The 24,172-nt window shown below is 41.1% G+C and overlaps 2 protein-coding genes and 1 long non-coding RNA gene across 7 annotated transcripts in view; 1 reads left to right on the forward strand and 2 right to left on the reverse strand.

Moving 5' to 3' along the window:
- Positions 1-3,458: 3,458 nt before the first annotated feature.
- Positions 3,459-7,315, reverse strand: LOC121399316. Of its 3 annotated transcripts, XM_041579679.1 has the most exons (3): positions 5,987-7,315; positions 3,693-3,741; positions 3,459-3,501 (listed from the first exon to the last, which is right to left on the reverse strand). In XM_041579679.1, exons 1-2 carry the CDS (start codon positions 6,886-6,888, stop codon positions 3,735-3,737), a joined length of 909 nt encoding a protein of 302 aa, XP_041435613.1. In that variant the 5' UTR covers positions 6,889-7,315; the 3' UTR covers positions 3,459-3,501; positions 3,693-3,734. The 3 variants fall into 3 exon arrangements, 2 of the variants coding, with proteins under 2 accessions (XP_041435613.1, XP_041435612.1); XR_005964907.1 differs by having other exon boundaries at positions 3,693-7,315; XM_041579678.1 differs by having other exon boundaries at positions 3,459-3,741.
- Positions 7,316-7,322: 7 nt separating this feature from the next.
- On the forward strand, positions 7,323-7,829 carry LOC121399317. Its single transcript, XR_005964908.1, has 2 exons — positions 7,323-7,595; positions 7,787-7,829. It is a non-coding gene; the product is annotated as an uncharacterized LOC121399317 (long non-coding RNA).
- A 395-nt stretch (positions 7,830-8,224) lies between these two features.
- Positions 8,225-24,172, reverse strand: part of smarcad1.S (SWI/SNF-related, matrix-associated actin-dependent regulator of chromatin, subfamily a, containing DEAD/H box 1 S homeolog) — a 68,179-nt gene continuing 52,231 nt past the window's right edge. For all 3 annotated transcript variants that reach the window (XM_018243410.2, XM_018243409.2, XM_018243411.2), the window contains 5 exons: positions 22,797-22,985; positions 20,984-21,102; positions 11,454-11,636; positions 9,556-9,665; positions 8,225-8,733 (listed from right to left, as the gene is read on the reverse strand). In XM_018243410.2, the coding sequence (XP_018098899.1) occupies positions 8,672-8,733; positions 9,556-9,665; positions 11,454-11,636; positions 20,984-21,102; positions 22,797-22,985 (663 nt within the window). In that variant the 3' untranslated portion in view covers positions 8,225-8,671. The remainder of the gene's footprint in view (positions 8,734-9,555; positions 9,666-11,453; positions 11,637-20,983; positions 21,103-22,796; positions 22,986-24,172) is intronic.

A 24,172-nucleotide genomic window follows, 5' to 3' on the forward strand; every position in this document is an offset into this window, starting at 1 on the left:
GGAATGTGGGGAGAGTAGTGACATCTAGGAAGTGCTGAATGGAAAAGGAAAGTCATTTCCTGCCCTGCCTCTATACATAAGGCATATAGAGGAGGGGCAGTCAATATTTGATTGACAGATGAGATTTTTAAATGAGCTTACAACAACTAGAATTTAAAAAAAAAAATATATATTGGATTTCATGTTTAATTTGAAAAGGACTTTAATTATACAGGTTTTTATGTCTGGATGACAGGTCTCCTTTAACACCATTAACTTCTACAGATTACAAAGTAAAACCCACCATGACTAAAGGTTGTGGTACATGAACATACTGTCTTCATTGGCAGAGGTAGCAGCTCTTAAAGGAACAGTTCAGTATAAAAATAAAAACTGGGTAAATAGGCTGTGCAGAATAAAATGTTTCTGATATAGTTAGCCAAAAATGTAATGTATAACAGCTGGAGTGACTGGATGTGTAACATAAGAGAACAGAAGTTCTGTCTTGCATAAAAAAGGGCATTAACTCAAGGGATGAAAACATAATTATGCCTCTTTATAGGTCCCTGTTAAGGCCTCATCTGGAGTATGCAGTTCAGTTTTGGACTCCAGTCCTTAAGAGGGATATAAATGAGCTGGAGAGAGTGCAGAGATGTGCAACTAAACTGGTTAGAGGGACGGAAGACTTAAATTATGAGGGTAGACTGTCAAGGTTGGGGTTGTTTTCTCTGGAAAAAAGGTACTTGCGAGGGGACATGATTACACTTTACAAGTACATTAGAGGACATTATAGACAAATGGCAGGGGACCTTTTTACCCATAAAGTGGATCACCGTACCAGAGGCCACCCCTTTAGACTAGAAGAAAAGAACTTTCATTTGAAGCAACGTTGGGGGTTCTTCACAGTCAGGACAGTGAGGTTGTAGAATGCACTGCCGGGTGATGTTGTGATGGCTGATTCAGTTAATGCCTTTAAGAATGGCTTGGATGATTTTTTGGACAGACAGAATATCAAAGGCTATTGTGATAATAAACTCTATAGTTAGTATAGGTATGGGTATATAGAATTTATGTGAAAGTAGGGAGGGGTGTGTGTATGGATGCTGGGTTTTCATTTGGAGGGGTTGAACTTGATGGACTTTGTCTTTTTTCAACCCGATTTAACTATGTAACACTACTTCCTGCTTTTCAGCTGAGTTAGTCGGTGACTTGAAGGAGGACCACATGGTACATTTCTGTTCAGTGAGTTTGCAATTGATCCTCGGCATTCAGATCAGATTCAAAAGCAAGTTATGATCCATTTGCCCCCCCTCAAGTCACTGGTTACTGCCTGGTAACCAATCCGTGGAAACCAAGAGCTGCAAAGCAGGAAGTAGTTTTATTTTATACATCCAGTCACTCCAGCCTTTATACATTACATTTTTGGTTAACTATTAGAAATTTTCCATTTTGCACAGCCTATTTATCCAGTTTTTAATTTTATACTGAACTGTTCAGTGTTCCACTGTAGAATCAAAAAAAATAAATTATCTGAATATATTCTAAGTTGAGCGCCTGCAAACTTAAGACAACGTAGCATGTCTGCTGCCCATGAAAATACCCCTCCATATACTTATTAAGCAGGTGCTTGTTCTAGGGGCCAAAATACTTCCTGTTTGGACTTGTCTGTGTGTAGAATTGGGGTTTGTAATTAGTTGGAACACTAGAGCAAACTGAATCAGAAAACCAAGAACTTGTACCTGGGTAGAAGAGCTGGTATTATGTCCACAGAACATATGCTGCAGCACTCTGAATCTTGGTTTATTGCACCTGCGCTCTCTCAGGAAATGGCCCAAAACATTGGCTAGTTTGTAAACCACTGTCACAAGAGTGCTGCAGTTATATGTGGGACCTGGCAGGGGGAGCAGCAGCTTGCGTCCAACTTAACAAGAGGATTGGTGTACTTAAGCATCTCCCACTTTGGGTTGTATTATGTCCAGAGGCGTTTGCTGGTATTTGTCAACCAACTTCCTTTTTAATTGGTAAATGGTAACTAGGGATGCACCGAATCCACTATTTTGGATTCGGCCGAACCCCCGAATCCTTTGTGAAAGATTCAGCTGAATACCGAACCTAATCCTAATTTGCATATGCAAATTGGGGGTGGGAAGGGGGAAAAGCTTTTCTACTTCCTTGTTTTGTGACAAAAACTCATGCGATGTCCCTCCGTGCCCCTAATTTGCATATACATTAGGATTCTGATTCAGTTCCTGCATTTGGTGCATCCCTAATGGTAACCTCACCAGTCAGCCTTGGAATACACAGTGTCGACTCAAGACACTAGTGGGCAGATTTATTAAGGGTCAAAGTGAATTTTTTTTTTGGTCAAAACTCATTCGAATTGTGAATTATCCAAACTCTATTTGAGTTTTATTTCGAGGTTTATCATACTCTGGCCCTTTAAGAACTCGAAGTCGACTATTTGACACCTTAAACCTGCCGGATTGCTGCATAAGTCAATGGGAGGGGTCCAGGGCTCATTTTGGTGATGTTTGCAGCCCTCCGGACATTTGAGATTTTTCACTTTGATTCAGGTTTTTCTAATTTGATTCGTTTTTGGGTCGATTCAATTTCAATTTGTCCGAGCTGAGAACATTTGATTAATAAATTTCGAGTTTATTGTAGCTTTTAAAAACATGAATTCGAAGTTCGGCCCTTGATAAATGTGCCTCTAGGTAGCAGGTTTGCCTGTGGCCCTTTGTATATTAAATGTGCCATTTTGCCAATGGCCAATGTTTTACAGCTATGATTCCCAATCACAAAGGGAGCCAATAAAGTGTTAAAGCAGACAGTTTACTGCCATGAGAAATCTAACTGAATTGAGAAACCCCTTTGGAAAGTGCAAGTAAAGGTTAAAAACAATGGTGTCTGATGAATTACCCACAGTGTGAGGGCCACAGATTTGTGCATTAATTAATACATGGCATAGCTCAAAGGTCCAAATGCAGCACCAAAAGGGTTAAATCATGACTTGCATGATTTAACAAGTGTAGTTCATTTCTGACCCTGCCCAACAATACTTTCCGATAAATGAGAGATGCTAGTTACCTCAAACCAATGCCAAACAAACTTTCGATCGAAGCCTTGGGGTGCACCTCCGCCGTAAGTGCAACTATATCAATCCACAAAATAAAGTTTTCCAAGGAATGATCCAGACTGCAGGATTAACTGCTCAATTAGGTGTTTATTGTTCAACACAACATGTTTCGAGTCTCCAAGGACTCTTTGTCAAGTGTATACAATGGATGTGAAACAACGTATAATATAGTGTTTAACAGGAAATGACATCAAAGCATTTAGCCCAACCTCCAAGTGGTAATCACGTGAAGAGAAACAATGTCTCAAGGTAAAGATAAACTTCAGTTTGTAACATCGTGTTCAAATAACAATAAGTAAGATAAAGTAAAATTCTTTTTCCAAAGGCTGAGGGCTTTTTTTCATTCAATTTTTATTCGTAGACAACCTTCAACTATCACCAATGTGCTGTGAAGAGAGTTAAATATTAGTACAAAAAAAGGAGGATTAAAAACTTAGACCAATGGGCAAAAACTTGTTAGCACTGCCAACTACGGCCTACTAGCCCAATCTGTCTCGAATATAGCAGCAATTGACTCAGAGTCCTCTCGGACTTAAACAAATTCTACATGATAAGTAACTTAATTACTGTACGTTACCATAACTGGATTCTGAAACATTCTGAATGTGTGGCTAAGGGGTCAATATCTGGAAGAGAGGAGGCATAAAAATAGTGTTAGCATCGTTTCACAAGAAGCTTTTTACACTCCGGGATTCATTTAACCCTTTAGGGTTCACAGTGTTAAGCTTTCTAATCCAGTACATCTCTCTTTGAGATAATCGCAATTTTAGATCCCCACCTCTTGGGGGGTTATATACGACCTCCAAAACTAGCCATTTTAGTTGGTTTACGTTATGACTCATAGCCGAGAAATGTCTAGCAACAGCTGTATCGGAATAAGTATCCTTTTTAAAATTCCTAATGTAGCCTCGATGCTCTTTGATGCGTGATTTAACTTGTCTCACTGTCTGGCCCACGTATGCCATCCCACATGGGCATTTGAGCAGGTAGACCACGTTACAGGTGTCGCAGGTAGCATAATGTTTTAGGCGTATGGGGGTCCCATCACATGGATGATTGATCGTGTCCCCTTTAATTATAGATGTACAACATATGCAATTTAAGCATGCAAACGTACCCTTCTTTGGTTTTCCAATAAACCTTTGCGTACGTGGACCCGAGGGGTTAACCTCTGATGGACATAAGATGTCCCTTAGGTTACATCCTCTTTTATAACTGAAAAGGGGAGTATTAGGGACACATTTACCCAAAGTGGTATCCTGTTGGACAATAGGCCAGTATTTGCGTATGGTATTTTCTATAACTTTACTGTTTACGCTGAACGTAGATACAAATGGTAACCGTTTACTCTCTTTTTTAGGTTTGTAAGTAAGCAATTCCTTCCTATCAATTTTGTAAGTGTCTTCAATACATTCATTAATGGACTTTTTGTTGTAACCCCTATCTAGAAATCTTTTTTTCAGATTTTCGGTAGCGTTTTCAAACTTCTCTAGATCGGAGGGGGGCATGGAAACTTTTGGCATGCAGAACATTATTCCTATCTGTATCCTTCCTGTATAGGCTAGTGTGCACACGGCCTTCAGAGATGGTGAGGTGTACATCCAGGAAATTCAACGAGAGGCCACCAACCTCAGATGTAAATTTAATGGTTTTATGGGCTTTATTGGCTTCTACGACCATCTCCTCAAAGGTTTGAACAGGACCTTTCCAAAAGATAAGGATGTCGTCCACATATCGAAAATAATGGATGATGTGTTCTTTAAATGCCCCTTTCAGGAATACTTTTTTCTCCAGATCATGTACGAAGAGGTTGGCGAAGGCTGGTGCTACTGCAGCACCCATCGACGTGCCCTGTCGTTGCCAATAGTACTTGCCTGCAAACCTGAAATAATTTTTTTGTAATACAATCGATAAACAGTCAATTAAAAAATACATTAACTGTGGTAACAAGTTGGTATCTAAAAAAGCCTCTTCTATGACCCTTATGCCATCATCCTGTGGGATAGAGGTATATAAGCTTTGTATATCCACGCTCACCAATATAATATCGGGGTCTAGTGCCTCCAAGGCATTCATTTTAACCAATAAGTCCGTGGTGTCCTTCAAACACACTGGTATGTGACAGGTTAATGGTTGTAGGAAGGTATCTACAAATTTAGATAAAGGTTCCAGGACAGACCCAATGCCCGAGACTATCGGTCTCCCTGGTGGGCTGACAAGGCTCTTATGGATTTTCGGGAGCAAATACAACACCGGGATACGTGGAAACTCAGTTGTAAGGAAATCCTTCTCCTGTGTCTGAATCACTCCGTTTTCCCATGCTTGTGTCACCATAAGGTCAATATCCTTTTTGATCTGTAATGTGGGGTCGTGGTCTATTCTTTCATAGTGTCCTGGTACATTTAGTTGGTTAAGGGCTTCAGCTTCATACTTTATCATATCCATAACTACCGTTGCTCCCCCTTTGTCTGCTTTACGTATAATAATGGTGTTATTAGTCTTTAATGAATCTAAAGCTCTTTTCTCCTTAAACGTGAGGTTAGGGCGAAAGCATTTATCTCCCTGTGTCTTCCAGTGTTTCTTAACCTCAAAATTTACAACATTTTCGAAAGCTATTAAAGATTCGTTATTGTACTCCGGTATAAAGTTGCTACGTTTTTTAAGTTTACATCCAGCTTTTACAGAACAATCCTTTGGTACAGCGCCTGAAAAGTAAGCTTTTAATTTCAAGTCACGCAAGAACTTTTGAAATTCGATTTCCCAATTAGTCAGATCAGCGTCGTAATATGGGATAAAGTTTAGGCCTTTGTTCAATACGCTAAGCTCAGACGCAGTCAATTCATATGAGGAAATATTAATAACTAAATTTACCTGGTTTGTTTGCGGGTCCGTTTCGGGTAGCGACCTCTGCCCCCTCTCGACCCTTTGCTGTGGTGCTGTTTCCGATCGCTGTCTTGTATTGTAGTACGCGGATCCAAAAAAGAAACCGAGGACGCCAAGGAACTTGAGGACGCCTGTATAGATGTTGCCGAGTCTTCGCTGCTGGTCGCGGCTGTGTACGGCGGTCCCTGCTGCCTTCTCAGTGTGCTTTCTGGAATCCTTCCGGGTAAGTCCACTGTAGTGCGCTGGGTGCCACGTAGTTGCCGGTATGGTGGTGCGGGCAGTCCGGTCTGCTGTCTCTCCTGCGAACGCTGCCATTTTCGCTCCTCCTTCCATGAATAGACTCTGTTCTCTCTATAGTCGATAGCGTCTCGTTCAAACTTGGCGCGTTTCTTTTCCTTGATGCTTTCCTTCAGTTTGCTTAGGATGTGGTTATGCTCCACCAGCACCTCAGTAAGTTTCTGTGATCCAAGTTCTTCCTGTGCCTTGATTTTCAACTCGTCTATAGCTACACGGGTTTCTTGCAGCTTAATTGTCAATCTTTCAACAGTAAGTACCATAAGGTCAATGCTGCATTTGTTACAAATCTCAAACCACTTCTGTTGCAGCACTTTATTGTTGGCACAAAGGTTAGGTTTGATATCTAGTCGCAGGCCTCTTGGAATACGTCTGAGTTTAATATATTCGGCTAGAGTACTCACATGTAGAGTGATGTGTGTTTCCTTTCTTTGTACATATAAAAGATCTTTTGCCAGGTTCATATGCAGAGGTTTGTCTTCAAACAGCATAGGATCTGTGTTTATCTCTGCAAGAATTCTATTGATTTCTACATCATTATAGGCAAAAGTCACGGCCCCTGTATTAGGTAGACCGGGCGAGGTTCCTTCTGACATCCTTTAGTAATTAATCAGTAGTTAAGGTAAACCAGCAGGCGGAAAAATCAAGTCCAATAAATGAGAGATGCTAGTTACCTCAAACCAATGCCAAACAAACTTTCGATCGAAGCCTTGGGGTGCACCTCCGCCGTAAGTGCAACTATATCAATCCACAAAATAAAGTTTTCCAAGGAACGATCCAGACTGCAGAATTAACTGCTCAATTAGGTGTTTATTGTTCAACACAACATGTTTCGAGTCTCCAAGGACTCTTTGTCAAGTGTATACAATGGATGTGAAACAACGTATAATATAGTGTTTAACAGGAAATGACATCAAAGCATTTAGCCCAACCTCCAAGTGGTAATCACGTGAAGAGAAACAATGTCTCAAGGTAAAGAAAAAGAATTTTAAAAAGGATACTTATTCCGATACAGCTGTTGCTAGACATTTCTCGGCTATGAGTCATAACGTAAACCAACTAAAATGGCTAGTTTTGGAGGTCGTATATAACCCCCCAAGAGGTGGGGATCTAAAATTGCGATTATCTCAAAGAGAGATGTACTGGATTAGAAAGCTTAACACTGTGAACCCTAAAGGGTTAAATGAATCCCGGAGTGTAAAAAGCTTCTTGTGAAACGATGCTAACACTATTTTTATGCCTCCTCTCTTCCAGATATTGACCCCTTAGCCACACATTCAGAATGTTTCAGAATCCAGTTATGGTAACGTACAGTAATTAAGTTACTTATCATGTAGAATTTGTTTAAGTCCGAGAGGACTCTGAGTCAATTGCTGCTATATTCGAGACAGATTGGGCTAGTAGGCCGTAGTTGGCAGTGCTAACAAGTTTTTGCCCATTGGTCTAAGTTTTTAATCCTCCTTTTTTTGTACTAATATTTAACTCTCTTCACAGCACATTGGTGATAGTTGAAGGTTGTCTACGAATAAAAATTGAATGAAAAAAAGCCCTCAGCCTTTGGAAAAAGAATTTTACTTTATCTTACTTATTGTTATTTGAACACGATGTTACAAACTGAAGTTTATCTTTACCTTGAGACATTGTTTCTCTTCACGTGATTACCACTTGGAGGTTGGGCTAAATGCTTTGATGTCATTTCCTGTTAAACACTATATTATACGTTGTTTCACATCCATTGTATACACTTGACAAAGAGTCCTTGGAGACTCGAAACATGTTGTGTTGAAAAATAAACACCTAATTGAGCAGTTAATCCTGCAGTCTGGATCGTTCCTTGGAAAACTTTATTTTGTGCAACAATACTTTCCACTGAGACAGACATAACAAAACCATTGCTATTGAGGTAGGTTACAAATGCTTTATTTTTTTGCATTTAGTTTACAAAAAAAAAAAATTCTTACTGAAAACTCAATTTCAAGTGATAATTTTAATATCTCTTTAACTTTCTTTACCAATGTAACATAAAAAAAAAAGCCAACTTCTGAGTCTCCATAAAAATATACGTTATTCCCTGGAATACAGCTGAGAGCATCAGAGGTAGGAAACCACTGGCAGTACAGAAATGCCGGCAATATAAGCGCAAAAGAGTCCGCACCCATTCAACGTGGCACCCAAGTGCTGCTGGGAAGAGAATGTACATCTTGTGCCATAACAGCTCATTTTTAATAACCTGAGGTTTATTGGAGCAGGTTTAGCTGGTTACAAAAAAAAAGAAAAAAGTACAAATGTTCAATAATTGCAAAGTCAGTAGAAAGTAAACGACTGGCTTCATCTGCTTCTTTATATCAGGCGTCAGGACATAGCAGACTTGCCGTTTAATTAAAGACCTAGGGATGTTTTCAGTAAAGTAGCCATGTCCAGAGGAATGGTTCCTTCATCTCCTAGGAAGGGAAAAGATACAAGAGCAAACAATAATAAAATGATGTACTTAGCCTGTATAATCTATTCTATATGGCTGCTCACCTAATCATCCCCTCTAACCTGTCCTTAAATGATTGTGAATCCATATTACTGCTTTATAAGAACCAGTGTCGGACTGGCCCACCGGGATACCAGGAAAAGTGTTAGTGGGCCCTCCAGCTTCTAAGCATTTGGCCTGTTTCATGGTCAATACCTACTTCTGTATGGTAAAAGAGAGGCTAAATAGATAAAGAATAATAAATAGTAGAATAGAAAGAAAAGAGACTTGAAAAATAGAGGTTGAGTGAGGTGAGGAAGAGGAGAAATAGTTTGGAGAATGGGCACCTGGACTAACATTTTCTGGTGGGCCCCTGGCATCCCAGTCCGACACTGATAAGAACAGACCAAGGCATTGCATCTGTATCCTAATACTGTACAGGTATAGGATCTGTTATCCAGAAAGCTCCTGCCTGATAATAGCGAAGAAAAAAGTTGGACTTTAAAGGGGAACTATCGGGAAGATAAAAATTTAATGTGTCCTCACACTGAAGCAAGACCTTTTCTAAATAATAATTCTAAATCAATTAAAAATGTTACATTGTTTCTGAAATAATCAAGTTCACTATCCCTCTCATCTGTTTCTTTTCATTCTGCTGGTCACCTGACTGACTTATCTGGCCAATGCCCAACGATATCAGCTGGGAAGAGCCCTTGTTTGCCCCATGCATGGGCTGATGAGATGTTGAATGGTTCTGCTATCATCATCCTGTTTAAGGGCAGCTGAAACATTCAGAAAGACATACCTGTGTCCACAGTTGTCATGTCTTGTTCCAGCCTTAATTTCTGCTGACTTATCTTCAGCATTGACTCTTCAATGGTTTCTTTGCCAATTAACTTGATCACATTTACTTCCCTAAAAATAAATACTGTATATTTACACATCTATGCACTTTAAAAAGCAAATTCCTTTTTATTAATTACCTGTCATATTTATCAGACCACTAATAACTGCTCAATACAAACTTTTTCCCAGCCAGCCTCTGAATCAGATCTCCGCAGTGGGCCGCCTTAATGGATTATGAAGCATTAAGCCCCACCTGTTTAACACCTAACCAGGGGCATACCTACAATTAACCTGTAACCTATTATAATACACAAAAGCCATGAATGTCCTGTAAATTATATCCTTATAAATGGTGAGTTCTGATGTCATCAGTTATAAATGGTGAGTTCTGATGTCATTTCTGTCACATGATTCACTGATACTTCTGTATTATAATAAATAAAGTACCGTATATACTCGTGTATAAGCCGAGTTTTTCAGCACCCTATAATTTGCTGAAAAACTCTACCTCGGCTTATACGCGAGTCATACGCAGAAGGCTGAAAAACAGGCTGCGCTTCATGAGCTCCTCCGTGTCCCCTGCACCCCTGATGGGGCTTCTAATCCAGCGCTTCCTACCGTAAGTACCGGCGCACAGTAGAGGAGATGCACTATTCAGGGATGGAGATCAATGCGGCCCCTGTTGAAACGCTCCGTTTCAGTGCAGTGCAGTGATTTTGTCTCCCGCTCCCTCGCAGCTTTTCTTCTCTGCAGCAGACTTTTCTTTTCAGAGCTTCCCTTGCTGCCGCTCCTCCTCCCTTGTCACAGTCTCTGCTGCAGGATCAAATTACTTCGGCTGTGACAGGGAGAAGGCGAGCGCGCTACCAGCAGCTGTGTGTGTGCATCTGATTGGCCAGCAGCACTCAAATGGTTTTCAGCTCGGGAGAAACGGAAGCAAGGAAGGAGCTGCTACTATCACATTAGCACTGCAGTCTTCTCACCACTTTCCCACCCATACGGTCAGTCAGTGCCTCTGTTAAGTTGTCCCTGGGTTATTGTGCTGGCTACTGGTCCACTTTCTAGTTAAAGCCAGAGAGCAGTGCAGGCATTAAATCTGTGCCATTCTGCTATGATATCTGGGGGTATTATACATGTATTTGCTGCTGTGCCATCTTTTTGTGAGCTCTGGGGGTATTTAGTAATAGAGTGCCAAGTCTCCCAGTCCATCATTTCTCAGCCTAGGCTTATACGCGAGTCAATAAGTTTACCCAGTTTTTCTAGGTAAAATTAGGTACCTCGGCTTATACGCGGGTTGGCTTATACACGAGTATATACCCCCTCTTGTAAATTAATATTATAAAGGATATTATAAATTAAACTCGAAGTTCCATGACCCTTATAAAAACACTCGGCCTTCGGCCTTGTGTTTTTATATGGTCATGAAACTCCTTGGTAACTTATAATATCCTTATAATTTACAAGAGGGGGTACTTTATTCACTATATAAATATATAGCTTCGATCTATATATATATATATTATAATTAACAATTGAGTGGGTGGGTGGAATTCTAAAGTCGATCCTATCCCTTTGACCGCCAGCGAACAATGAGGACTGCTCCGCAAGTTCGCCTTTTTATAGGTTGATATGTTGCCTTTTTTCCCACGCCTTCTTTTTTGAAGTGACCAATCAGAAGATGGAATTAAAACAGTAAACAGTTGAAATACAGGAAAGCAACTCTATGGGGAAAAAACTTTAATACCATTGACTGCGGACACTCCCATACCTAGAAGAGCTGAAGACTCTCCCAGTCTAGGGTTGTGATCCTGTAAAAAACGTTAGAAGAAAAACAATAATGTTATGCACTGAAAGCCTTACTTGGTCTGGCCGACTCTGTGGCATCGATCCTCTGCCTGCTTGTCATTATAAGGGTTGCAGTCTATATCATGAAGAATGACGATGTTTGCTGATGTCAGATTGATCCCAAGTCCCCCGGCTTTGGTTGACAGAAGGAATATAAATATATCCATGTCAGTGTTAAACTCATCTATAAGATGTATCCTGACAAAGAAACAACATTGTTTAGAAGATGTGACACTATAACTTTTAATGTAAACTAGTTCAGGCTCTTTACAGGGAAACAGTCACCCATAGAAATACTGCATTTGGGGGCTTTAGTGCTTTTCCCCGATAAAAAAAAAAAAGGCGAAGGAATGTCTGCTCATTATAATCTGTTAATAAGAAATGTTATATGAAAGTTATAGTATAACATTAACAAAGTTAGTAATACATGGGTCGACAAAGAACTATGCTAGACCTGAACCTACCCGCTTGATCCGTCATCACCTTTCCGACATGACTGCATGGGAGGGGGAGAGGCGGGAGCATATAATTATTGTATATAAGATTGTTGAGATATGATGTCACAGGTAGTGTGAGACCAAGGACATGACCAGCTGGAAAGGTAATGCACGAGCCTGAACCTGCAGGTTTCTAGCTGGTCTGTGCAACACTAATGTGAGTGTATGAAGCAAGTCTACTTTGCCCATTAAATGTTATAATTGTAAATAGTATAGTACAGTATATAGAAACTCTGCCCTAGTGATTTACCAGATCACATAGCAGTGATGCCCAGGTCAAAAGATTTTGTCCCACGCCTTGACCTTAACCCTCATTGGATCAACCCACTAGTACAGTTGTGTCCAAAATAATAGCAGTCTGACATCACTAACCTGATCAATCACTGTTTTTGGTAGAAATTATATTTCTACATGGCAAATACAGTGGTGTGAAAAACTATTTGCCCCCTTCCTGATTTCTTATTCTTTTGCATGTTTGTCACACAAAATGTTTCTGATCATCAAACACATTTAACTATTAGTCAAAGACAACACAAGTAAACACAAAATGCAGTTTTGAAATGAGGGTTTTTATTATTTATGGAGAAAAGAAATCCAAACCTGTGTGAAAAAGTAATTGCCCCCTGAACCTAATAACTGGTTGGGCCACCTTTAGCAGCAATAACTGCAATCAAGCGTTTGCGATAACTTGCAACGAGTCTTTTACAGCGCTCTGGAGGAATTTTGGCCCACTCATCTTTGCAGAATTGTTGTAATTCAGCTTTATTTGAGGGTTTTCTAGCATGAACTGCCTTTTTAAGGTCATGCCACAACATCTCAATAGGATTCAGGTCAGGACTTTGACTAGGCCACTCCAAAGTCTTCATTTTGTTTTTCTTCAGCCATTCAGAGGTGGATTTGCTGGTGTGTTTTGGGTCATTGTCCTGCTGCAGCACCCAAGATCGCTTCAGCTTGAGTTGACGAACAGATGGCCGGACATTCTCCTTCAGGATTTTTTGGTAGACAGTAGAATTCATGGTTCCATCTATCACAGCAAGTCTTCCAGGTCCTGAAGCAGCAAAACAACCCCAGACCATCACACTACCACCACCATATTTTACTGTTGGTATGATGTTCTTTTTCTGAAATGCTGTGTTACTTTTACGCCAGATGTAACGGGACGCGCACCTTCCAAAAAGTTCAACTTTTGTCTCGTCGGTCCACAAGGTATTTTCCCAAAAGTCTTGGCAATCATGGAGATGTTTTTTAGCAAAATTGAGACGAGCCTTAATGTTCTTTTTGCTTAAAAGTGGTTTGCGCCTTGGAAATCTGCCATGCAGGCCGTTTTTGCCCAGTCTCTTTCTTATGGTGGAATCGTGAACACTGACCTGAATTGAGGCAAGTGAGGCCTGCAGTTCTTTAGATGTTGTCCTGGGGTCTTTTGTGGCCTCTCGGATGAGTTGTCTCTGCGCTCTTGGGGTAATTTTGGTCGGCCGGCCACTCCTGGGAAGGTTCACCACTGTTCCATGTTTTTGCCATTTGTGGATAATGGCTCTCACTGTGGTTCGCTGGAGTCCCAAAGCTTTAGAAATGGCTTTATAACCTTTACCAGACTGATAGATCTCAATTACTTTTGTTCTCATTTGTTCCTGAATTTCTTTGGATCTTGGCATGATGTCTAGCTTTTGAGGTGCTTTTGGTCTACTTCTCTGTGTCAGGTAGCTCCTATTTAAGTGATTTCTTGATTGAAACAGGTGTGGCAGTAATCAGGCCTGGGGATGAGTACAGAAATTGAACTCAGGTGTGATAAACCACAGTTAAGTTATTTTTTAACAAGGGGGCCAATCACTTTTTCACACAGGCCCATGTAGATTTGGAGTTTTTTTTCTCCCTTAACGTAAACCTTCATTTAAAAACTGCATTTTGTGTTCAATTATATTATCTTTGACTAATAGTTAACGGTTTTTGATGAGCAGAAACATTTAAGTGTGACAAACATGCAAAAGAATAAGAAATCAGGAAGGGGGCAAATAGTTTTTCACACCACTGTAATTTACTAGTAGGTGTAGTAGAGTAATAGAAAACCAAGACATGCATGCTGCTGATTCTGTGTAATTGAAACATTAATTGAGGCTTGTTCCAAATAATAGCAGTGTTCAAAATAATAATAATAGCTTGTTCCAAATAATAGCAGTGTGGAGTTCAATTAGTGAGTCATTCATTCTGTGAAAAAACAGGTGTCAATTACAGCCATTATTTAAGGAAGGAAGGCAGCAAATGTTGTGCATGCTGGTTATAGTAATTTCTCTGAAAACCAAGTAAAATGGGTCATTCCAGACATTGTTCAATCAACATCTTAATCAAAGTACACTGTTCTGGAGAGAGGAAAACATATAAAGAAGTGCAAAAAATGATAGGCTGCTCAGCTAAAATCATCTCAAATGCTTTAAAATGGCAACGAAAATCTGAAAGACTGGAAGAAAATGGAAAACTACCAGTGGCGTAACTAGATGTTACTGGGCCCCACAGCAAATACATTTTTAGGGCCCCCAACATAATCAGAGGTTGTCCTTTTCTACCCATATATGTTGAAATTGCTTGTTATTTAGCGACTCATGGGCCCCCATTCCTCCTGGGCCCACCTGCAGCCGCAGGGTCTGCTTCTTCTGTATTTATGCCCCTGAAAACTACCATTGGAATGGATAGAAGAATAACCAAATGGCTCCAATAATCAGCTCCAGGAAGATTCAAGAAGATCTAAAGTTACCTGTGAGTACTGTTAAAATTAGAAGACGCCTATGTGAAGCCAAGCTATCAGCAAGAAGCCCCCACAAAGTCTCATTGTTGAATAAGACGTGCTGAAGGGGTTACAATTTGCTAAAAAACACATTGGCCTAAAGAGAAATGGCACAACATTTTGTGGACTGCCCTTGACTTACATACCACTCCACCCAAAATAGCTCACTGGAGACTTAATGAAACTATTTTAAATGACCCGGATACATTTACCAAAATGGAAACTCTGCTAAAAGAGTACTTTGCTATGAATGAAAGCTCTGTCCAGTCTTTGACCACCCTGTGGGAGGCACATAAAGCCACTATGAGAGGTCACTTTATTGCTCTATCTTCTGCTAGAAAAAAACAACACATGCAACTACAACAAGACCTCCTATCCCAGTTAAGCACCTTAGAATCTCAATATAACGACAACCCCTCTGAAACCCTACTCGAACAGATTATCCAAACTCGTAGCCAACTCCGAATCCAGAAAGAAACTGTAGTCTCAAAGGCACTGCTCTGGACTAGACAAACTTATTATGAGAAAGGTGACAAACAACACACCATCCTGGCTCGCAAATTAAAGGACTTAAAAGTCCGTTCCACCATTGCTGCGCTCAGGGATGACTCGGGCACATTGATGCATAATCCAGACCATATAGCTGCGCAATTTCATAAATACTACTCTACCTTATACAATTTGAGACAGGGCTTACCGTTGGGTTCCTTGCCACCCTCCCCGTCACTATCAGATTTCTTACACCACGCAAATTTACCTAAATTTCAAGATGCTGATTTGGACACTCTTAACGCTGAAATTACGCAAGACGAGGTCTTAGCCACACTTAAGACTCTACCTAATAATAAAGCCCCAGGCCCTGATGGGTTGCCCTATCAATACTATAAACACTTTCGCCTCACCCTTTTACCTTATCTTACCAAACTATATAATGGCTACCTGCAGGGAACCCCGATCCCCCCAACGGATTTGACTTCATTTCTCACCCTAATCCCTAAGGATGGTAAAGACCCAACGGTATGCACCAATTATAGGCCCATCGCCCTTTTTAATACCGATTTGAAGCTATTTTCCAAACTTCTAGCTAACCGCCTAGCCCCCCTTCTGCCCAAGCTGATCCATCCGGATCAAGTGGGTTTTGTATCAGGCCGCCAGGCAGGGGACAACACAAGACGAGTAATCGACTTGCTCAATGTACTGGAAGTGCAAAAACGGCAAGCACTGGTACTGAGTTTGGACGCCGAAAAGGCGTTTGACCGCCTAGACTGGTCGTATCTTTTTACGCTTCTCCGCCACCTTCACTTAACTGGGCCTTTTCTCCAGGCCTTACAGGCCTTATATAGCACCCCCACAACCTATCTGAAATTGCCTGGACACTCCCGCACCCCAATTAAAATTTCAAACGGGACCAGACAGGGTTGCCCTCTTTCGCCCCTCCTTTATGCACTAAGTATCGAACCACTTGCTGCCCATATACGCAATCATATAGACATTACGGGAGTAGAGGTGGGTCCTGATCACCACAAAATCGCTCTCTTTGCGGATGATGTGCTCTTAACGATATCCAACCCACATGTGTCCCTTCCATCCCTTCATAAATTGTTAGACACATATGGCATTCTCTCTGGGTATAAAATTAATGTGACTAAGACTGAAGCTCTTCCCTTACTTATCCCTGCTCCGTCCTTAGCAGCACTACAGGCCACTTTCAAATATAATTGGAAGACAGACTATATTACCCACCTAGGAGTAAAGATTGCGCCTCGCTACGGTGATCTCTTTCGATATAACTTCCCGCCCTTGGTCCATGAGACAAAATCTACACTTCAGAAGTGGGCTAGTTACTCTATATCTTGGATGGGTAAGATAGCCTCTCTCAAGATGTCTATCCTCCCTAAATTTCTTTACCTCTTTGAGACCCTGCCCATCCCTGTCCCCCAGGCGATGTTAAAGGAGGTCCAGGCACTATTCCATGTCTTTATATGGGGAAAGAAAAGACACCGCATCAATAGACACACCTTAACAACCCCGGTTCAGATGGGTGGTATGGGGGTGCCCCGGCTTAGGCTTTACTATGAGGCAGCTCAACTCCGTCAGGTCTTGGCATGGTCCCGATGGTCCTCAGACATTGTTTGGGCTAATATTGAGACACACCACTTCCGACCCTATCACCCTAATGCATGGCTTTGGTCCAGCCCTGGCAAAGGTAGACCCCCAGTGCCGATGCTTAAGTCTACAGAGCTTACTTTGAAACTTTGGTGGAAGTTGAGATTTAAACATCGGCTGGCCTCCAATCCCTCCCTCTTACTTTCCCATTTGGGTAACCCTCAGTTCCAACCGGCTTTGACCCCACAATATTTGCAACGCTGGAAAGATGCCCCTTTTTTCACTCTACGGGATCTAACCTCACAAGCCATTGGCACCTTCCCTACGAGAGAGGCGATATTGGGTAGGGCGCCAGATCTCTCACTTTCATGGTATGAGTATTTCCAGTTGAGACACTACTGTACCCCATTACTGGTACCGCAGAGGGAAGAACAGCTCTCCTTCTTTGAACGTCTAGCAGTTCAGGGATTACCCCAAAAAGGTCTAATCTCTTCCATTTATAAGCTACTGATTAGCCCTTCCCCGGGTACGGAAAATAGGCACAGCTATATGCCCAAATGGGACGACTGTGTAGGGCGGACGATTGATACCAAGGAATGGGAAGCGATTTGGGATAATACTAAACGTGGGATTACATGTGTCAGGCAACAAGAAAATATCTTTAAAATTTTGATGTTCTGGTACCACACACCGGTCAAGCTCCACCGGTTATTCCCGGATACTTCCCCTAACTGCTGGAGGGAATGCGGGCACAGGGGGACCTTGCCCCACATTTTCTGGTTTTGTCCTCATATTTTGTCATTCTGGGATGACGTTTTACTCCTGTTAAATCAGGTGACCCGCCTTACCTTAGATAAATGCATACTGCATGTACTCTTGGGGAAACCTTATAAGCGTCTCCCGAAACACACTCAGAAATTGGCTAATCAGATACTTTCAGCGGCTCGCATTTCCATTGCGGCCAAATGGAGAACCTCCTCTATTCCCTCCATACAAGAAGTCAAAGGCCGGGTTAATACTATCAAGCAATATGAATATAACTTGGCTAGACTGCACAATAAAGTCCCTCTATATCTTAAGATCTGGTCTCCATGGGAACTATTCTCGAATTCCACTCTGCCTGGAACTTGACTCGCAAACAGTTTAGCAATATCACTTGCAATTAGCGAACTAGGACCCCCCCCTCCCCCCCTACTGGCCTCTGACCCTTTTTCTCTAGTTGGTCTCTTTCTGTATTTTCTTCTTTTTCTTTTCTACTGTATTGTTTTGTACAATTGCTTTACTGTTAATCGGTACAGATACTGCCTGACATATCTAGTATGGTCTGTGAGAATAAGCAGTGGACGTGAACGTGTCTTTGTGATCTTGTACTGTTCAATATGCTTCCTCTGTTATGACTGTACCGAACATGCTACTGCCTTGTATTTTCCTTTTTGATGTGAAATAAAAATATAAGTTACAAAAAAACATTTTGTGGACTGATGAAAGCAAGATTGTTCTTTTTGGGTCTAGGGGCTACAGACAGTTTGTCAGACGACCCCCAAACACTGAATTCAAACCACAGTACACTGTGAAGACAGTGAAACATGGTGGCACAAGCATCATGATATGGGGAAGTTTCTCATACTATGGTATTGGGCCTATTTATCGCATACCAGGGATCATGGATCAGTTTCAGTACATCAAAATACTTGAAGAGGTCATGTTGACTTATGCTGAAGAGAAAATGCCCTTGAAATGGGTTTCAACAAGACAACGCCCCCCCCCCCCAAATACACCAGTAAACAAGCAACATCTTGGTTCCAGACCAACAAGATTGACGTTATGGAGTGGCCAGCCAAATCCCTGAACCTCAATCCAGTAGAAAACGTGTGGGTGACATCAAAAATGCTGTTTCTGAGGCAAAACCAAGAAATGCAAAAGAATTGTGGAATGTAACAGGAGCCAGAAGTTGGTCGACTCCATGTAACACAGATGTGCAGCAGTTCTCAGAAACACTGCTTATACAAATAATATTAGTTCAGTGATTCAAAGGAAAACACAATTTTGAAACATTTTTCAGTATATACAGTGAATGTTTGAGTTTGTAAAGAAAAATGCAGAGACTAATATTTTGGAAACAGCCGAATATTCCCTTTTCTTCACTTTCTGTAAAGGAATAACACAAATTTGTGCTTTGATTTGGAATGGAATGTGCAGTGCTCACAATGGATTTGCATGTATGGAAATAAAAACTATTATAAGCATTTTATTCATTTTTAGAGTTTTATTCACTTTCTTTTTTAAACATACTGCTATTATTCTGAACACAACTGTATATATACACACAAGTTATATTTACATATAATACACAAAAGCCATGAATATCTTGTAAATTATATCCTTATAAACGGTGAGTACTGATGTCATCAGTTATAAACGGTGAGTAGTGATGTCATTTCTGCCACATGACTCACTGAAATTTGTGTATTATAATAAAGTACCCCCTGTTGCAAAATATGACGATATAAGAAGCAACCTCAGAGTTTCATGACCTGTATAAAAGCATCAGCCTCGTGTTTTTATATGGTCATGAAACTCCTCGTAACTTAATATCCTTATAATTTACAAGAGGGGGTACTTTATTCACTATATAACTACATAGACGTATATACATATAAATGGTAGACCATTTTTTAATTACCGTATATACTCGAGTATAAGCCGAGTTTTTCAGCGCTCAAAATGTGCTGAAAAAGTCTACCTCGGCTTATACTGAAAAAAAAAAAAAAAAAAAGCTGCTCTCCTTCTGCAGCTCCCCCAGTGGCGGAACTACCAGGGGTGCAAAGGGTGCGGTGCCCCTGCACCCTTTATATGGCCCGCCGAGTCCCAAGAAAGAAATTTAAAAAAAATACTTTTAAATCGGTGGCGAGGTGCGTGTGACGTCACTGGCAGAGCGCTACGTGCAGGCCCAATCGTCCAATCAGGCCCAACTCAATTAAAGGAACCAGGAAAAGCTTTGTGGTTCTTCCTCCACTAATGTCCCCTCACGCCTGCACAGCAGCAGGAGATAAAGTGGCTCAGACTCCGAGATTGTATCTTCAGTTCCTGCTTGTGATCTCCGGGAGCGGGGGCTGTGCAGGTAGGTGAGCGGGTGCACAGGCTGCCGATCTCCCCAGGATCACCTTGCGTTACACAAGCAGGAGGCAGGGGGGAGGGTGGAAGGCCAGCCGCCAGCTGGTTCCACACATACTCACACGTGGCTATTGTGCACCCAGCATCAGCAGCACAGGGCAGCTGGAAGTGCGAACTAGGGGGAGAGTGCGAACTAAGGGCACGGGGTGCGGAGAGATTTGTCAGTTGCAAACAGACCCATGTGGTGCTGCTCCGGCCATGCTGCAAATCTGGGAGCAGCCAACAGGCACAACACTGGCACAAGTACAGGGACAAGGTGGCTGCTCCTCTCATCTGCCCCCTCCCTGGCTGCTGCTAGTGGGGATTTACCCCTGTGCTGGTGTCACTGCTGTACCATCTCTATGCGCGCACACCTCCTGCTCAGCTGATCTCCTACCATTTACATGGCAATAGGGCTGGCGTGGGGCTCTGAATCCCCAGCTGTACTAATTGTATTGTTGGAAGGGGGTTGAATTAATTACCTCTCCACGGTAATCACGTTGGGATTGTGTGTGAATATATTGCAAGGTCGCGTTGTACAGTATTTGTGTTGTAGGGAAAGGCACACATGGAATATTCTGCTCAAAGAAAATGTGACCCTGCAGGCAAAAGTGTAGTATAGGCTTACACTCGAGTCAATACAGGTTCCCAGTTTTCTTAGGTAAAATTAGGTACCTCGGCTTATACTCGGGTCGGCTTATACTCGAGTACCTAATGTATATATTAAAAAGATACAAAGAATTACATTTGTTTTAACTTCAGACACTTACCATCAGATTTAATAAAAGGCACTAAATTTGCCCGAAACCAGTAACATATAGCAACTAATAAGATGTTTGCTTTTAAATAGGTGGCAAGGTAATGGTACCTACTGATTGGTTGCTATATAGGTTACTGCACCTGGGCAAACATAGCGCCTTTTTTAACAAACCCCCATATAAATACAATGTGACAGCCATATGTGGGGGTGGAAATAAAGCAGTTTTGCTATTACAGCAGTTAAATATGCCTACCTTTCTGATATTTGTGTTTTCCCATCCAGCCTGACATATCTATGCTGGTGATGCCTCAGGAAAACTTCTATAATATCCAACATCATGGTGAATTGACTGAATAATACAACTCTGTCACCCTAGAGCAAACAAAAAAAATCCAGTGATTAGTGTATAAGGGAAAATTCTTGTTTGTATGTGAAAAGCTCATATTGCTGCACAGCATAGCGTGAACTCCATCCTCCAAGGGAACTGATATTTAGACAATAATAATTGGTAGGCAGGGGTCTCGATACTTACAACCACAAAGGTATGGGAATCATGTTCTCTACACATACAGACTTACACATTCTTTAAAGGGGACAATTAACCACATAAAATGGTGAAAGAATTGTGCAGAGACGTGTCAGGAGATGATCCCTGCATAAGTAACTTAATGGGCAACCCAAAATTGTCCCTATAGGAGGAACATGCTAATAGAGAGCGCACACAGATTGGGGGAAACAATCGTTTAAAGGAACCCCCCACATTTGCCAAGTCGCCTGCACTGGGAGGGAGCTCTCAGTGCGGGCAGCCATGTTGCATGGCACAATGATTGCTTTCCCAAAGCACATTTGTTATGCGCATGTGTGTGACATCACACATATATGCATAACTGTCACAAATGCCACCAGCTCACTCCATGGGGGTGACCTAGCACTTGAGGGGAGCATCAAAAAAGCTAATTATTGTCTTCCCAACTGGAGTATGGTCTGTTTAGCCTGTATGTGAAACAAACCAGACCTGCTTCCCCTGCTAAAACAATTTTTGAAAATGTCAGATGTGTGCTTATTTCAAAAAAATCTGGAAAATCAAAAACTCATTTGCTTAAAAGGTGAAAAACAAACCGTGAGAAAAATCTTAAATTTCTAACAATATTTTCCTGCCTTCATAGCAAAGAAGCATAGAGGAAGCACAAGCATACTGTAGATCTCATGCTTCAGAAACTGAATTACACCAACTGTCCAATATCTTATAAAGTAGGGATGCAGCGAATCCAGGATTCGGTTCGGGATTCGGTCATTTTCAGCAGGATTTCGGATCCGTCGAATCCTTCTGCACGGCCAAACTGAATCCTAATTTGCATATGCAAATTAAGGGCGGGGAGGGAAATCAAAACAAGGAAGTAAAAAATGTTTTCCCCTTCCCACCCCTAATTTGCATATGCAAATTAGGATTCAGATTCAGTGTTCGGCTGAATCTTTTACAAAGGATTCGGGGGTTCGGCCGAATCCAAATTAGTGGATTTGGTGCATCCCTATTATAAACACAGGTATGTTACCGGTTATGCAGAATGCTCGGGAACTGGGTTGTTCCAGGTAAGGGATCACTCCATATTTTGGATCTCCAAACCTTAAGACTACTAAAAATATTTAAACAATAATTAAACTCAATAGGATTGTTTTGCCTCCAAATACAGATTAATTATATATTCATGGAATCAAGTACAAGGTACTGTTTTATTATTACAAAGAAAAAGGAAATCATTTTTAAAAATATGAATTACAGCAAAAACTTCAATTTAACATTTTCCCAAAGTTTACACTGCTTATGTGTGGTGCCAGCAATGTATAATACATCTTGCTTTTCCCTGATTTTACACCATCAGGGTGACCCCCTGAAAAACCATAAAATGAGGGTTCTGTTGTATTTGATTAAAATGTGAGGAATGGCCCTCTTGTAATTCAGAGCTTTCTGGATAATAGATCCCATACCTGTACAAAGAAAACTTTTCTTGTGCTTTTTGCTGAATATCCAAGTGTTTCCTATAAACATGTAGTTTTAGGCACATTACCTTTTTCTTAATATCTGATAAAAGCTTTTCCAGTACATTAAATTTCCCAGAATCCAGTATCAGTTCCTTCTCTAATTTATACTGAGAAAGAGTGGCAAATTCACCGCACAGTCTATGTAGCTCAAAGTCCGTCATAACTTCCATATCTTCGAAGATGAGATCTGGATTGGCTTCACAGTGAGTAGGTTCCTAAAAACAACAATAGGCCTTAATTGAACCATTATATTTTTACAACTGCAATATGCACTTCTACTGCTTACATTCTCATTAGGGAAATGATACAATTTGGGTTCCACAGGGCAGTTCTATAGTGACATACGACATTAAAACTTAAAGGAAAATAGGTAAGTTCTTACATCTTTCCATGTAACTTACCTGTTAAAATAAAGGGTTATTATAAATCCCAGAGGAGTTCCATGACCATATAAAAGTACGAGGCAGAAGCCAGAGTACTTTTATACAGTTTTTGGAACTCCGAGGTGACTTCTAATATCCTCATATTTTATAACAAGGGGTGCATTATTTATTATAATACACAAGTTTCAGTTTGTGTCATATAAATCACATTACTAAAGATATAATTTGCAAGATATTCGTGCATCTTCTATATCTTCTTTAATTGGACCATTGACTCAAAGGCTATTTCATGGGCAGGTGTGGGCAATTCCTTTGTTATGTCATTATCAATGAAGCAGATAAAAGCCCTGGAGTTGATTTGAGGGGGGGGGGGCGGTGTTTGTATGTGGAAGATTTTGCTGTGAACAGACAACATGCGGTCAAAGGAGCTCTCCATGCAGGTGAAACAAGCCATCCTTAAGTTGCAAAAACAGAAAAAAAAACATCCGAGAAATTGCTACAATTTTATGAATGGTAAAATCTGTAGTTTGGTACATCCTGAGAAAGAAAGAAAGCACTTATGAACTCAGCAACGCAAAAAGACCTGAATGTCCATGGAAGACAACTGTGGTGGATGATCAGAGAATCATTTCCATGGTGAAGAGAAACCCCTTCACAACAGCCAAACAAGTGAACAACCCTCTCCAGGAGGTAGGTGTATCAATATCCAAGCCTACCATAAAGAGAAGACTGCATGAAAGTAAATACAGAGGGTGCACTGCAAGGTGCCACTCATAAGCCTCAAGAATAGAAAGGCTAGATTGGACTTTGCTAAAAAACATCTAAAAAAGCCAGTACAGTTCTGGAAAAACATTCTTTGGACAGATGAAACCATTATTCACCAGAATAATGGCAAGAAACAAGTATGGAGAAGGCATGGAACAGCTCATGATCCAAAGCATACCACATCTCTATAAAACATGGCGGAGGCAGTGTGATGGCTTGGGCGTGCATGGCTGCCAGTGGCACTGGGACACTAG

Source organism: Xenopus laevis, chromosome 1S (genome assembly GCF_017654675.1).
Source record: "Xenopus laevis strain J_2021 chromosome 1S, Xenopus_laevis_v10.1, whole genome shotgun sequence".
Taxonomy (NCBI): domain Eukaryota; kingdom Metazoa; phylum Chordata; class Amphibia; order Anura; family Pipidae; genus Xenopus; species Xenopus laevis.